General features: G+C 43.1%; 1 protein-coding gene across 3 annotated transcripts; it reads left to right on the forward strand.

The window, feature by feature from the left end:
• The first annotated feature begins 205 nt into the window (after positions 1–205).
• LOC112260041 (CTD nuclear envelope phosphatase 1A) lies at positions 206–14,522 on the forward strand. Of its 3 annotated transcripts, none has more exons than XR_002954977.2 (8): positions 206–1,004; positions 3,768–3,834; positions 5,324–5,442; positions 10,677–10,748; positions 10,900–11,016; positions 11,165–11,276; positions 12,891–13,192; positions 13,303–13,367. XR_002954977.2 is itself a non-coding variant. In XM_024434822.2 (8 exons), exons 1-7 carry the CDS (start codon positions 900–902, stop codon positions 12,920–12,922), a joined length of 624 nt encoding a protein of 207 aa, XP_024290590.1. In that variant the 5' UTR covers positions 207–899; the 3' UTR covers positions 12,923–12,930; positions 13,108–13,192. The 3 variants fall into 3 exon arrangements, 2 of the variants coding, with proteins under 2 accessions (XP_024290590.1, XP_024290589.1); XM_024434822.2 differs by lacking the exon at positions 13,303–13,367 and having other exon boundaries at positions 207–1,004; positions 12,891–12,930; positions 13,108–13,192; XM_024434821.2 differs by having other exon boundaries at positions 210–1,004; positions 13,108–13,192; positions 13,303–14,522.
• The last annotated feature ends 528 nt before the right edge of the window (positions 14,523–15,050 follow it).

Raw genomic sequence — 15,050 nt, forward strand, 5'->3', positions numbered from 1 at the left:
AAGGTGAAAAAAACAACAACAACAAAAAACAGCTTGATTTGACTTCTGCATCATATTTCATCACTTCAATGTTTGTTCGGGGTAATACAACAAATGTATTTGCTTTAGAAATTGGGAAAACCCACACACCTACCAAAGAGAATACACAAGTTTGAAAATTCTGTCCATCTACTCGTTTACTTTTAATTTGTCTGTTTTCCACGGGGACGTGCTGCACGCAACCGTCAGGTTCGAATCAGGTTGAGAAGACTTCTCCCCGCGGAAGTGACGGCGATGGCGGCTCGCAGTTCGATTCCGGATTTGCTGTGAACTGCAAGCAGTTTTCATGGTGACTGTTTGACTTTTGTTAGTTTTCAGACATTATTTTTCGTCAAATACCACAGATAAAATAAGAGTATTGTTTACTGTTTTCCAATTTCGAAGGACGAAAGTTTTTAGTTAATGTTCTCCAGGGTTCAAGGTGGTCACCCTACCGAGCTAGCTGCTAGCTTAGCTTGTCGGCGAGACGAGCTGCGTGGTATAGTCTGACTCTAGCTAGCTAGTCGGTAGCCCACTCACTGGCCAAATTGCTATTGGATAGCAAACGTCGTGCAAGAGTCTACTTTTGTTTTAACTCGTGTTTATATAGTAAACATATTCTGCTACACAATGTCAATGCATTCCAATCTATGAGAGTTGTGCAGCAAGCGTGCAGAGGCACTCACACGTTTGCTCGATCTACTCTTGTTAATTTGGACGCGTTTGGTTCGTTTTTGAGAGGTTGTTGAGGTTGTAGGGACGGATTCCAATTCGACAATTTGGACCCTAGCCTGAACCACATTGGTAAATTTAGCTGAGCGGGTTAACTTGTAGCACCTTCGACCTCCTGTTCCTGTGTGGGTCCTTGTGTGGTCGCCGACATGCTGAAGACCCGTCAGTGTCTACTTGGCATCCGCACTTTCCTAGGTGTAACGTCCAGAATGTGGGGATTCATCTTGTACATTCTCAGGAAGCACCTACGCACGGTGAGTGTTTTTTGAAAAATAGCCAAACCAACTGCTCTTGTTTGTTTGCACATTTGTTTACATTGTCTGGGGTAAGTCGTGTGTGTGGGATAGACATGACATTCAAATGCATTGGTTACTGCTGTCATGGCCCTGTCACAAACCTAAAACAAAACTAACCTCCAGTCAGAAACAATCATCTCACAGTTTACAAACATGCTTCCACTTCCCTATGGCCACATGGCCCTTATCAGAGCCATAGATAAGAATGGCACTTGGTGGAAAGTCTTGACAGGTAATGTGCTTCCGGTGGGGCTGTAGGATTCCGTTGAAATAAACAGACAACTTTTGTAATGGACTCATTAAAAAATCCTTTTCATTCTGACATTTCATTCTGACAATCAAATGCCACTGCTCTCACATGTTTCTGGGTTACTTTTGTAGCCCTCTACTGTAGTGTGATGTGAGTGTTAGGAGGACAAAGGAAGGCTCTTGTCCGACTGAGGTCCTGCATGCCCTTGATATATGGACAGGACCCACAAGACTCTGGTCACGTTTGCTGATGCCCCAAATATAAACTTGACATTTGAGGTGTCAAAGGCTCCACCTGTCCACCAAATAATGCACCAAGTCCGTTTGGGTGGGACATATGGTTTGTTTATTATATACTCTGTCTGTAAACTTGATGCCACATTATCAAAGGATTTTGTTTCTGACTTTGTTTCACAACAACAGAGCTAGAGGGGAGTGCTGGTATTACATTTAAGTATGTTGTAGTTTAGTCAAGCTCCAGTGTTTACCGCATGTATTGTATTACCTAACAGTGATACATAATAGCTCAGGGCCTAGTCAGTGGGATGTGGACAGTGTTTGGAACATTTCAAGTCTAAATGCCGTATATGAATAAAATAATCATTTGTTTCACAATGTAGCAACCTATTTCTAACTGAACAATCCGTCATGTTGTGCGCCCAAAATATGCTGGAGAAAGACTGCCTAGGCTTGGAATTCTCAGTTTGGGAATTCTCTGGAGTATATTACAGGTTTTCCCACCCCCAGCTACCAATGTGATGATGCCTATGTGTCTAGCTAAACCAGGTTGCCTGTTCATACAATAGAGACCCTGGTATGCTGTAGCTATATAGGCTAGGCTTAGACCAGGGTGCTCAGACCATGTTCCCAGAGAGCTACCCTGCTGTAAGTTTTCGCTCCAACCCCAGTTGTAACTAACCCGATTCAGCTTGTCAACAAGTTTATCAAACACATGCACATACAGACACTAATACGCACAGTATTTTTATTGTATTGTTTATCATTGTATTTCAAATTTGTGACTGTCCTTATCGATCATTGTTTTGTTACTTGTAATGCTTTGTGGGCCCCAGGAAAAGAAACTGATGCATCTGCAAAAGCTAATTGGGATACAAATAAGCTAATTATTAGAATTTGGTATGCTAAATTAGGGTTACAATGAAAACCTAGTGGACGGTAGCTGTCATCACTACAATTGGATTATGGAGCATAAACACATGCATATGCTACCAGTCCTTAATCAGATGTGTGCTAGACATATAAGCCAGTTGCATCATAATCTTCAAGACAGACAACACTATGACATAAATGCATCTTCCAGAGGAGTGGAGGGCTGGAGAGGGTTTCTGGGAGGGTTATACCCCCCCCCCCACAGACATTCTGGCTACCCCAAATATAATGACACTGTTAAAATCTGTAAACGTTGATGTAAAAATCCAAAATCTTCTTTTCATTACATTTTCATCTCTGAGAACCAATACATTCATTTACTCAATAAAATTGTATTTCCCGCACCCAAAAAATATATTCAATATATAATTCTCAATGTTTGTTTATTGTCCCATAAAATAACATGTACTCTTAAATTTTGGTTCCCCCCCAAAAAGTTAAAGTGCAATTCCCCCGCGACTACATCTTTGAATAACACTGCCCTAGGGGGTACAGAATGTGGGGCTGTGGGTTCCCCCACCAGCTGTTCATGAACAGGCTATCCCTAGGCCGGGCCAAGCGCCACAGGGCATGTATCAAAGATCTGGCAGTGGGTGTCATCTAAGGGTTTCGGACAAAACAACCTGGCAGCCGCAGACAGTCAGCCTGCAGGTCTCCCTTTTCACTTGGCCCCCTATTCCTAGCCCTTATGGAGAACAGAGAGGCAAAAAAGCTGTCTACTCTGTTTAGGGGGAAAAAGGAGGGAACAATGAATGAACGGAGTGGGGAAAATCGGTGTGTCTAAATCTGATATGGCTCCCTCTCCTCTGGGATCATTACCAACTGGTCTGTCATGTGCCCTGACAGGTGTAAGCACAGACCTAATTAGTGCTGAGACCTAAATGAAGTAGAGGAACGCACTGTAAACTTTTGAAATGCTCCCAAGGATAGCAGTAGTCGTGGAGGTCTAGTCTGACCCTGCGCTTTTGTTTGTGGACATGGGAATAATGTTGCCAAGGATACGTAGACATAGGCCTACATTTTCCATAACCACACTTTCCCCGAATTAGGCTTTCCCATGTAGGGAGCAGACAATGGAATAATGAGGGGTTTAATAAATCGGTTTGTCATGAATTTACCAAGATTTTTTTTTTCTCAATAAAATTGTATTTCTGTACCATTTCCAAGACAGGAGTAACTAAACTTTGCCCACTGTTCTGCCTTCAAATTTATGCTCACAAATGTAACAAACACTAGTGTCTGTGAGTGACTCTCTTTGGCTGAGTTGAACAAGTATGTTTAATCTCTCTCATTCTGTTTCAGGTAATCCAGTACCAGACGGTGCGGTATGACACTTTACCACTCTCCCCCATCTCCAGAAATAGACTTAGTGAGTACTGCTGTCACTCTGTCATCCTTTCTGACCCACTCTGCCATTCCTCGATCCCAGAAAACTGGACCCTGCCCAGTTGATCATTATGTATAAACTATAGAAATAGAATGAATAAACACACTGACATGACCTCATAATGCCTCTGCCCTTTGCTATAGCTTCCTCAACTTTCATTTTGGTTTCAGCTGGTCTACTTGCATCTACACGTCAGTTGCCAGAGTCCAGTTGTCTTTATTTAGTAAAGTCCTTGTTCAGTAATGCCTTCAAAGAAAGAGCTTTGTGTTACTTCAGTTACTCTCAGTTATTTTTTGTTTAATTGATAACTCTGATTAAGACAAACAGGAAAAAACATGATCACAAAACACACAACTAAATGCAATGAAACAGCAACAGATACAATCTGTACAAAGCAACTACTACAGCAAAGTGGTGGGCATATAATTGTATACATCTTCAGAGACAACATACTGTATGTGCATGAAACACAGGTGCTCACTGGGACCTAGGAGTTCTGACTACTACTGTTTTATTGCTTGTCTCAAAGGACAACAGGGGAACCATACTCACACAAATGTGGATCTGCTGTTCTGTAAATCCATTATTAAAGCATTAAGCAGAAATCGCTTTACCATTTCCTGGTTGCGAAAATTTGAATAATTAGCCTAATTTCAATTTGTAACAAAACAAGCAATTGTAGATTATCGTTGTACCATTTAAAACACTGAAATATATTTTCAATAATCAAAAATGTTTGTTTGAAGCTGGTGTACAAAACTGAAAGTAAAAGATGCAAAAACTAAACTTAAGAACAGGAAGCATAGAAATAGAGAACATATCTACCACTTCTCAGACTTGCTTTCAATGAGGACAGATCTATAACTGTGAATTGGTCAAGTCCCCCGAAAGTTACATGTTGCAGCTTTCATTTCAGTTCCTCTAAGGCTGAAGAGTGTGAACGCAACCCCAGTCTCTTCCAAGGGATTTTCTATAGCTCAGACCTGCTTTGCTATCTCTTATCACATTAACCCGATACCTTTTTATTGAAGCATGTGGGCGCCAGAAACAGCTAGCATAGTGCAAAACATGTGAATGCATTGACACAAAGAAACTTTTTTTGTCACTTGTGTAAGATGGTAAAATCATCAGTATTATTGACCCATCTGTCATGTTCTTTATGGTGTTATAGGTTAGATATAAAGCAAGGTGTGTATTAAGTCAGCCTTAAACAAGTAAGCCTTGTCTGAGCCAGAGTGGCCCATATTCTCATTCCCTTTCTCTTGTTTCTGTAACGTGAGGTGAGGCACTTGATGTACAAGTACACAACCTGGTGAACAGGACACTAGACTGTCGCAGGGCCTTCCATCTCCTTATTGCTGAGTGCCAAGCAGAGAGGCGTCCGGTCCCATATTTTACCTAACCGCAAGGGGGGGTGGGGGTTGTGTTGAACATGTAATAAGCAGGTATATGTGTTTGTTTGGTCCTTTAGATGCAGTGAAGAGGAAGATTCTGGTGCTGGATCTAGATGAGACGCTGATCCACTCTCACCACGACGGGGTCCTCAGACCCACAGTGAGACCCGGCACACCACCAGACTTCATCCTCAAGGTAAACGCACACACAAGCACACAGTGAATTTGGGGGGTAGTCATATCAGGACTTGAACCTGTGACCTTCTGTTCCAGAGACAAGCATGCTGCGCATTAGGGATTTAAAGATTCACCCAATGTGCAATGCGATTTAAATGTTACAAATCGTCGGTTCACTAACAGTTTTTGCTCAACTTTTTCTGACGAGTCTCTGTCCTTGCTGCTAAAAAATATCCCCACAGCATGATGCTGCCACCACCATGCTTTACCGTAGGGATTATGCCAGGTTTGTGACGCTTGTCATTCAGGCCAAAGAGTTCAATCTTGGTTTCATCAGACCAGAGAATGTTGTTTCTCATGGTCTGAGAGTCCTTTCGATGCCTTTTGGCAAACTAGAAGCAGGCTGTCATGTTCCTTTTTACTGAGGAGTGTCTTCCGTCTGGTCACTCTAACATAAAGGCTTGATTGGTGGAGTGCTTCAGAGATGGTAGTCCTACTGGAAGGTTCTCCCATCTCCACAGAGGAACTCTGGAGCTCAGACTGACCACCTCCCTGACCAAGACCCTTCTCCCCCGATTGCTTTGTTTAGCTCTCTAGGAAGAGTCTTGGTGGTTCCAAACTTCTTACATTTAAGAATGATGGAGGCCACTGTGTTCTTTTGGACCTTCAATGCTGCAAACACATTTTTGGTACCCTTCCCCAGATCTGTGCCTCGACACAATCCTGTCTTGGAGGTCTACGGACATTTCCTTCGACCTCATGGCTTGGTTTTTGCTCTGACATGCACTGTCAACTGTGGGACCTTATATAGACAAGTGTGTGCCTTTCCAAATCATGTCCAATCAATTGAATTTACCACAGGTGGACTTCAATTTGTAGGAACATGTCTAGCATGATAAATGGAAGCAGGATGCACCTGAGCTCAATTTTGAGTCTCATAGCAAAGGGTCTAAATACTTTTTTAAATAAGACATTTCTGTTTTATTTATCGTTTTGCTAAAATTTCTGTTTTTTTGTCATTATGTGGTATTGTGTGTAGATTGAGCATTTTTATTTAATCAATTTAAGAATTGTAATGCAACAAAATGTGGAAAAATGGAAGGGGTCTGAATACTTTCCGAATGCACTGTATATGGCCATTTCTTTACATATGCTGAGTATAGTTGATAGTTTAATAACGAGGACTGCAATCACTTTTGTGAGTCGCACTGTGTGGTTGAAGCAGGAGGAAAGGAGAAGCTCACTTCATTAACTTCCAAACTGTCAAAACAATTTCATTTTGAGACTGGGGTGAAGTCAAATGTTCTGCAAGAGCTGTTTTCCCAGCTATTATGAGAATTGTTGTGCGTTGACTGCTTGTCAGCATGCATGTTTCCCTCACTCCCTATGACACTTGTAACATGAATGTGCTTCGAGAGGAATATTATCTTGCAGAGAACCCACAACAACAACGATTAAAACATTCCCAAACCAGAAACCGTGGATTGCAGCATTCGCGTGAAACTGAAAGCGCGAACCACTGCTATTAATCAGGGCAAGGTGACCGGAAACATGACAGAATACAAACAGTGTAACTATTCCCTCCGCAAGGCAATCAAACAAGCTAAGCGTCAGTACAGAGACAAAGTAGAATCTCAATTCAACGGCTCAGACACGAGGTATGTGGCAGGGTCTACAGTCAATCACGGATTACAAAAAGAAAACCAGCCCCGTCAGGGACCAGGATGTCTTGCTCCCAGGCAGACTAAATAACTTTTTTGCCCGCTTTGAGGACAATACAGTGCCACTGACACGGCCCGCAACTAAAACATGCGGACTCTCCTTCATTGCAGCCGACGTGAGGAAAACATTTAAACGTCTCAACCCTCGCAAGGCTGCAGGCCCAGACGGCATCCCCAGCCGCGCCCTCAGAGCATGCGCAGACCAGCTGGCTGGTGTGTTTACGGACATATTCAATCAATCCCTATCCCAGTCTGTTGTTCCCACATACTTCAAGAGGGCCACCATTGTTCCTGTTCCCAAGAAAGCTAAGGTAACTGAGCTAAACGACTACCGCCCCATAGCACTCACTTCCGTCATCATGAAGTGCTTTGAGAGACTAGTCAAGGACCATATCACCTCCACCCTACCTGACACCCTAGACCCACTCCAATTTGCTTACCGCCCAAATAGGTCCACAGACGATGCAATCTCAACCACACTGCACACTGCCCTAACCCATCTGGACAAGAGGAATACCTATGTGAGAATGCTGTTCATCGACTACAGCTCGGCATTTAACACCATAGTGCCCTCCAAGCTCGTCATCAAGCTCAAGACCCTGGGTCTCGACCCCGCCCTGTGCAACTGGGTACTGGACTTCCTGACGGGCCGCCCCCAGGTGGTGATCCTCAACACTGGGTCCCCAGGCAGCCCTCTCCTGAACTCCCTGTTCAACATCTCCTCCCCGCTGATCCTCAACACTGGGTCCCCACAAGGGTGCGTTCTGAGCCCTCTCCTGAACTCCCTGTTCACCCACGACTGCGTGGCCATGCACGCCTCCAACTCAATCATCAAGTTTGCGGACGACACAACAGTGGTAGGCTTGATTACCAACAACGACGAGACGGCCTACAGGGAGGAGGTGAGGGCCCTCGGAGTGTGGTGTCAGGAAAATAACCTCACACTCAACGTCAACAAAACTAAGGAGATGATTGTGGACTTCAGGAAACAGCAGAGGGAACACCCCCATCCACATCGATGGAACAGTAGTGGAGAGGGTAGCAAGTTTTAAGTTCCTCGGCATACACATCACAGACAAACTGAATTGGTCCACTCACACAGACAGCATCGTGAGGAAGGCGCAGCAGCGCCTCTTCAACCTCAGGAGGCTGAAGAAATTCGGCTTGTCACCAAAAGCACTCACAAACTTCTACAGATGCACAATCGAGAGCATCCTGGCGGGCTGTATCACCGCCTGGTATGGCAACTGCACCGCCCTCAACCGTAAGGCTCTCCAGAGGGTAGTGAGGTCTGCACAACGCATCACCGGGGGCAAACTACCTGCCCTCCAGGACACCTACACCACCCGATGCTACAGGAAGGCCATAAAGATCATCAAGGACATCAACCACCCGAGCCACTGCCTGTTCACCCCGCTGTCATCCAGAAGGCGAGGTCAGTACAGGTGCATCAAAGCTGGGACCGAGAGACTGAAAAACAGCTTCTATCTCAAGGCCATCAGACTGTTAAACAGCCACCACTAACATTGAGTGGCTACTGCCAACACACTGTCAATGACACTGACTCTACTCCAGCCACTTTAATCATGGGAATTGATGGGAAATTATGTAAATATATCACTAGCCACTTTAAACAATGCTACCTTATATAATGTTACTTACCCTACATTGTTCATCTCATATGCATACGTTGATACTGTACTCTATATCATCGACTGCATCCTTATGTAATACATGTATCACTAGCCACTTTAACTATGCCACTTGGTTTACATACTTATCTCATATGTATATACTGTACTCGATATCATCTACTGTATCTTGCCTATGCTGCTCTGTACCATCACTCATTCATATATCCTTATGTACATATTCTTTATCCCCTTACACTGTGTATAAGACAGTAGTTTTTTTTTGGAATTGTTAGTTAGATTACTTGCTCGTTATTACTGCATTGTCGGAACTAGAAGCACAAGCATTTCGCTACACTCGCATTAACATCTGCTAACCATGTGTATGTGTGACAAATAAAATTTGATTTGATTTGATCATCAAGTTTGCGGACGACACAACAGTGGTAGGCTTGATTACCAACAGCGACGAAACGGCCTACAGGGAGGAGGTGAGGGCCCTCGGAGTGTGGTGTCAGGAAAATAACCTCACATTCAACGTCAACAAAACTAAGGAGATGATTGTGGACTTCAGGAAACAGCAGAGGGAACACCCCCCCCTATCCACATCGATGGAACAGTAGTGGAGAGGGTAGTAAGTTTTAAGTTCCTCGGCGTACACATCACAGACAAACTGAATTGGTCCACCCACACAGACAGTATTGTGAAGAAGGCGCAGCAGCGCCTCTTCAACCTCAGGAGGCTGAAGAAATTCGGCTTGTCACCAAAAGCACTCACAAACTTCTACAGATGCACAATCGAGAGCATCCTGTCGGGCTGTATCACCGACTGGTACGGCAACTGCTCCGCCAACAACCGTAAGGCTCTCCAGAGGGTAGTGAGGTCTGCACAACGCATCACCGGGGGCAAACTACCTGCCCTCCAGGACACCTACACCACCCGATGTCACAGGAAGGCCATAAAGATCATCAAGGACAACAACCACCCAAGCCACTGCCTGTTCACCCCGCTATCATCCAGAAGGCGAGGTCAGTACAGGTGCATCAAAGCTGGGACCGAGAGACTGAAAAACAGCTTCCATCTCAAGGCCATCAGACTGTTAAACAGCCACCACTAACATTGAGTGGCTGCTGCCAACACACTGACTCAACTCCAGCCACTTTAATAATGGGAATTGATGTAAAATATATCACTAGCCACTTTAAACAATGCTACTTAATATAATGTTTACATACCCTACATTATTCATCTCATATGTATACGTATATACTGTACTCTATATCATCTACTGCATCTTTATGTAATACATGTATCACTAGCCACTTTAACTATGCCACTTTGTTTACATACTCATCTCATATGTAATATACTGCACTCAATACCATCTACTCTATCTTGCCTATGCCGCTCTGTACCATCACTCATTCATATATCTTTATGTACATATTCTTTATCCCCTTACACTTGTGTCTATAAGGTAGTAGTTTTGGAATTGTTAGCTAGATTACTTGTTGGTTATTACTGCATTGTCGGAACTAGAAGCACAAGCATTTCGCTACACTCGCATTAACATCTGCTAACCATGTGTATGTGACAAATCAAATTTGATTTGAGAACTAGGTAAGTACATCAACTGTTCTACTATGGGGTTGTCTGATTTATTCTATTCATTACTCATTTTGTTTGCAGAGAAAGTAAATGTGGACTGTTCTAGCATCTTTAAAGTGCGCCTCGGCAGAAATATTTTTTCCCGTGTTCCATATTGTGGCAGCCCACACCTAAAATGACTGCAGTGAAAACACTTATCTTTCCTGTATCATATTGGAGGTCATGCATCTAGATACGTGTTGCATCTGTTTCCCCTCTCTCTCTCTCTCTCTCTCTCTCTCTCTCTCTCGCAGGTAGTCATTGACAAGCACCCTGTCAGATTCTTTGTACATAAAAGGCCGCACGTTGACTTCTTTTTAGAAGTGGTAAGTAAAAATGTTGTCCTTGTGAACTGTGAGTTCTATTTTGTACGTCATTGTCAACAATGCTGTGCTCTGTTTGACCAGTTCTTTGACTGTAAATGATGGCGTGAGCCTAACATGTATCCTTCGCTGTGTGTGTGACCCCGCTCTCCAGGTCAGCCAGTGGTATGAGCTGGTAGTATTCACGGCCAGTATGGAGATCTATGGCTCGGCAGTGGCAGACAAGCTGGACAACAACAGGAACATCCTGAAACGCAGATACTACAGACAGGTATCACTCTCCCCTATCATCTGAACACAACTGATTTATGTCTATCCACATCTTTGTGAAAACTGTACTCTATCAGTGACCTCGTTTCCCCTTTCTCATTTATTTACGATCTGCTTACATCTTCTATGTCTTCTTCCTGTGTCTGCAGCATTGCACGTTGGATCTAGGTAGTTATATTAAAGACCTGTCTGTTGTACACAAAGACCTGTCTAGTATCGTCATCCTGGACAACTCGCCTGGAGCTTACCGGAGTCATCCAGGTGAGGTTATACACATATGCGTGCACGCACACACTCACACAACACAAATGTATGCATACTTTGTGATGAGATGTTTATGTACAGTTGAAGTTGGAAGTTTACATACACCTTAGCCAAAAACATTTACACTCAGTTTCACAATTCCTGACATTTAATCCTCGTAAAAATCCCTGTCTTAGGTCAGTTAAGATCACCACTTTATTTTAAGAATGTGAAATGTCAGAATAATAGTAGAGTGATTTTATTTCCCAGTGGGTCAGCAGATTATAAACACTCAATTAGTATTTGGTAGCATTGCCTTTAAATTGTTGAACTTGGGTCAAACATTTTGGGCAGTCTTCCACAAGCTTCCCACAATAAGTTGGGTGAATTTTGGCCCATTCCTCCTGACACAGCTGGTGTAACTGAGTCGGGTTTGTAGGCCTCCTTGCTCGCACACGCTTTTTCAGTTCTGCCCACAAATGTTCTATAGGATTGAGGTCAGGGCTTTGTGATGGCCACTCCAATACCTTGACTTTGTTGTCCTTAAGCCATTTTGCCACAACTTTGGAAGTATGCTTGGGGTCATTGTCCATTTGGAAGACCCATTTGCGACCAAGCTTTAACTTCCTGACTGATGTCTTGAGATGTTGCTTCAATATATCCTCATGATGCCATCTATTTTGTGAAGTGCACCAGTCCCTCCTGCAGCAAAGCACCCCCACAACATGATGCTGCCACCCCCATTCTTCACGGTTGGGATGGTGTTCTTCGGCCTGGCAAGCCTCCTCCTTTTTCCTCCAAATGTAATGATGGTCATTATGGCCAAACAGTTATATTTTTGTTTCATCAGACCAGAGGACATTTCTCCTAAAAGTATGATCTTTGTCCCCATGTGCAGTTGCAAACCGTAGTCTGGGTTTTTATGGCAGTTTTGGAGCAGTGGCTTCTTCCTTGCTGAGAGGCCTTTCAGATTGTCGATATAGGACTTATTTTACTTTGGATAAAGATACTTTTGTACCTGTTTCCTCCAGCATCTTCACAGGGTCTTTTGCTGTTGTTCTGGGATTGATTTGTACTTTTTGCACAAAAGTACGTTGATCTCTAGGAGACAGGACACGTTTCTTTCCTGAGCGGTATGACGGCTACGTGGTCCCATGGTGTTTATACTTGCGTACTATTGTTTGTACAGATCAAGCTTTTTTTCTGGAATTTTCCAAGCTGTTTAAAGGCACAGTGAACTTAGTGTATGTAAATTTTTGACCCACTGGAATTGTGATACTTTGAAATAATCTGTCTGAAAACAATTGTTGGAAAAATTACTTGTCATGCACAAAGTAGATGTCCTAACTGATTTGCCAAAACTATAGTTTGTTAACAAGAAATTTGTGGAGTGGTTGAAAAACAAGTTTTAATGACTCCAACCTAAGTGTATGTAAACTTCCGACTTCAACTGTACATCATTCTAGGTCATATCCGCCTAGGTGAGCTTGTAATGATTGTTTTAAATGTCAAGATGTTGTCAAACCAGTTGCTGTCTGCTTGGTGGGTGTGAGTGGAAGGTTGCCAAGCAGCTCTTGCACGTTTTTAAGCGAACAAACAACACACCAATTCAAACATTGCCGTTTTCTATAGAAACCGTGATTAGCCTTGTGACAGACTTGTGAGAATCAAGGTAAGTTGGCAGCTACCAAGGAGCAACCACCTGTACCCTATTAATAAAAGTAATGTTTTGTTGATTTTTCAACAGCAGATCATTTTGTACTCACCTGGTTTTACACACCAATTATTAGGTTTCACAACTCTCCTACTATCCTTATTTTGGTTTTGAATGTCTGTATTTGCCTTCCAGACAATGCAATACCTATCAAGTCTTGGTTCAGCGACCCTAGTGACACAGCACTCCTTAACCTGCTGCCTATGCTAGATGCACTTAGGTGAGTATTTAAGGTATTCAGATGGATGGATGATGATCCTGCACTGTAGCAGTGTTTTTCCAGTTACCTGGTAGCATGACAAATGCATAACCCTTACAACTGTCTGCTAGGTTCACCGCTGACATCCGATCCGTCCTCAGTCGAAACCTCCACCAGCACCGGCTCTGGTGATTGGCTGATTCTGCGGGGAGGGTCTCGCTGATTGGCTCTTTTTTTTTATACCCCTTCCCCCTACCTGCTCCCATCGTTCCTCCGTTATTACGCAGTGGACCTTTCACTCCTCTCAGAAAAGGACCGAGGAGAGAAGGGTTAAAGCAGAACATCCAACAAGGAATGAATGGAGCAAGATCTGGAGAGCCAGCAAATGACTGGGGGGAAGCCAGCTTTTTTCTTTTTCTTGTATGATTTTTGAAAAAAACTAAATGGAGTCTCTCTGCCTTAGTTCCTAATACTGACTCTGTGTAAGTACGCATGGGGCTGAGTCTTTTTGTACATGAATTGGGAGAATGCTCACGTTTGTTCGTCATGCTAAACTTTTGACGTTACAAAAATAATAGGGACAGCAAGGCAATGAACTAGACAAGTTTCCATCCTTTTTTTCTTACATGTCATTAGTCTGGACTGCACCTCTAACGACGCCTGTTATTTTACTCTCTCTTTCTCAACTTGGTACTGGACCTTACTTCTGTTAAGATGGCCAAGAGGAACCGGACGACAGGATTAGATGGAGGATGATAGTTTTGATTGGGGGAATATAGGCCCTGTCAATCAACCAGGGTAATTCATGTCGGGGGTACCAATGAGTGAGTTATGACAAGTAATTTTACGCAATGATGATTTGCTACACAACACAGACCTCTCTGGATGAAGTATAAAGCAGTCTATTTTTTATTTTTGTAATCAAATGACTGTTGGTTAGACATGATCATTTATCTCAAGCGTTTTCCTCCAAAACCCATTGTAGGATGTAAGGCTGGACTGAAGAACTTATGAAAGAAAATAATGGTTAAAAAAATATTTCAATTTCTCATCTTTCAGTTACCATGATGTATAGTATGACATAGACATCTCCATTATTGAAAATCTTATGCCTGATACATCATTTCAATTTGGGATTTGCACTTAATTTCTGGATTTTTACTTTGTTGTTTTGTATTTGAAGCAGAATGAGCAGCCCTTTTGATTGTTTCCTGTTCCCCTGACTGTATTGGTTCCATTGTCTGCTCCTGTCTTTTCAATGCCATTTGAACAATTTCAGTCTTGTCAAGACTGCATCTTTTTGGCTCAGTCCCCAGGTCTGTGTTACTAATAAAACACTTGTCAGTATTGACCACTTTTATCTGGCTCTCCTTTGTAACTTCAAACAGAATCACGGTGCTCTCAAAAAGCATCCCAGTTGTGGTGTTTTGTCTGCATGTATGACAGAATGCTCAGGAAAGGGGGACCAGTTTTAAATTGAGATTGCATTTTTGTTATAGGACAAGTAATAAATGGTGATATTCTGTTTCTCAATAAGATCCACTGCCAAATCTTACACTTGGCTGCCCTCATGTGGTAAGATGAGTAACTGCATCATGATCTCCATTCCCCATCATTGTCTCCGCTGCTTGACATGGTGACGACCTGTTGACATAACAGGTGTATTCATATCCTGGGGCCTGTTGCACAAAACTAGGATAAGGGATTAAGCCAGGATATCTTGGTGATCCTGGCTCAATTGATCCGTAATCCGGTTGCACTAAAGATGGATAGGGGGCAGGAGGATATGTTATGGTATAAATTACCATGGAGATTTATTCTGTGGAGCTAGCCTGCTCCAGACCAGGCTAAATTCCAGGATCCATTTAATCTCATCCCT

The sequence above is a fragment of the Oncorhynchus tshawytscha genome, linkage group LG10, assembly GCF_018296145.1.
Source record: "Oncorhynchus tshawytscha isolate Ot180627B linkage group LG10, Otsh_v2.0, whole genome shotgun sequence".
Classification (NCBI taxonomy): domain Eukaryota; kingdom Metazoa; phylum Chordata; class Actinopteri; order Salmoniformes; family Salmonidae; genus Oncorhynchus; species Oncorhynchus tshawytscha.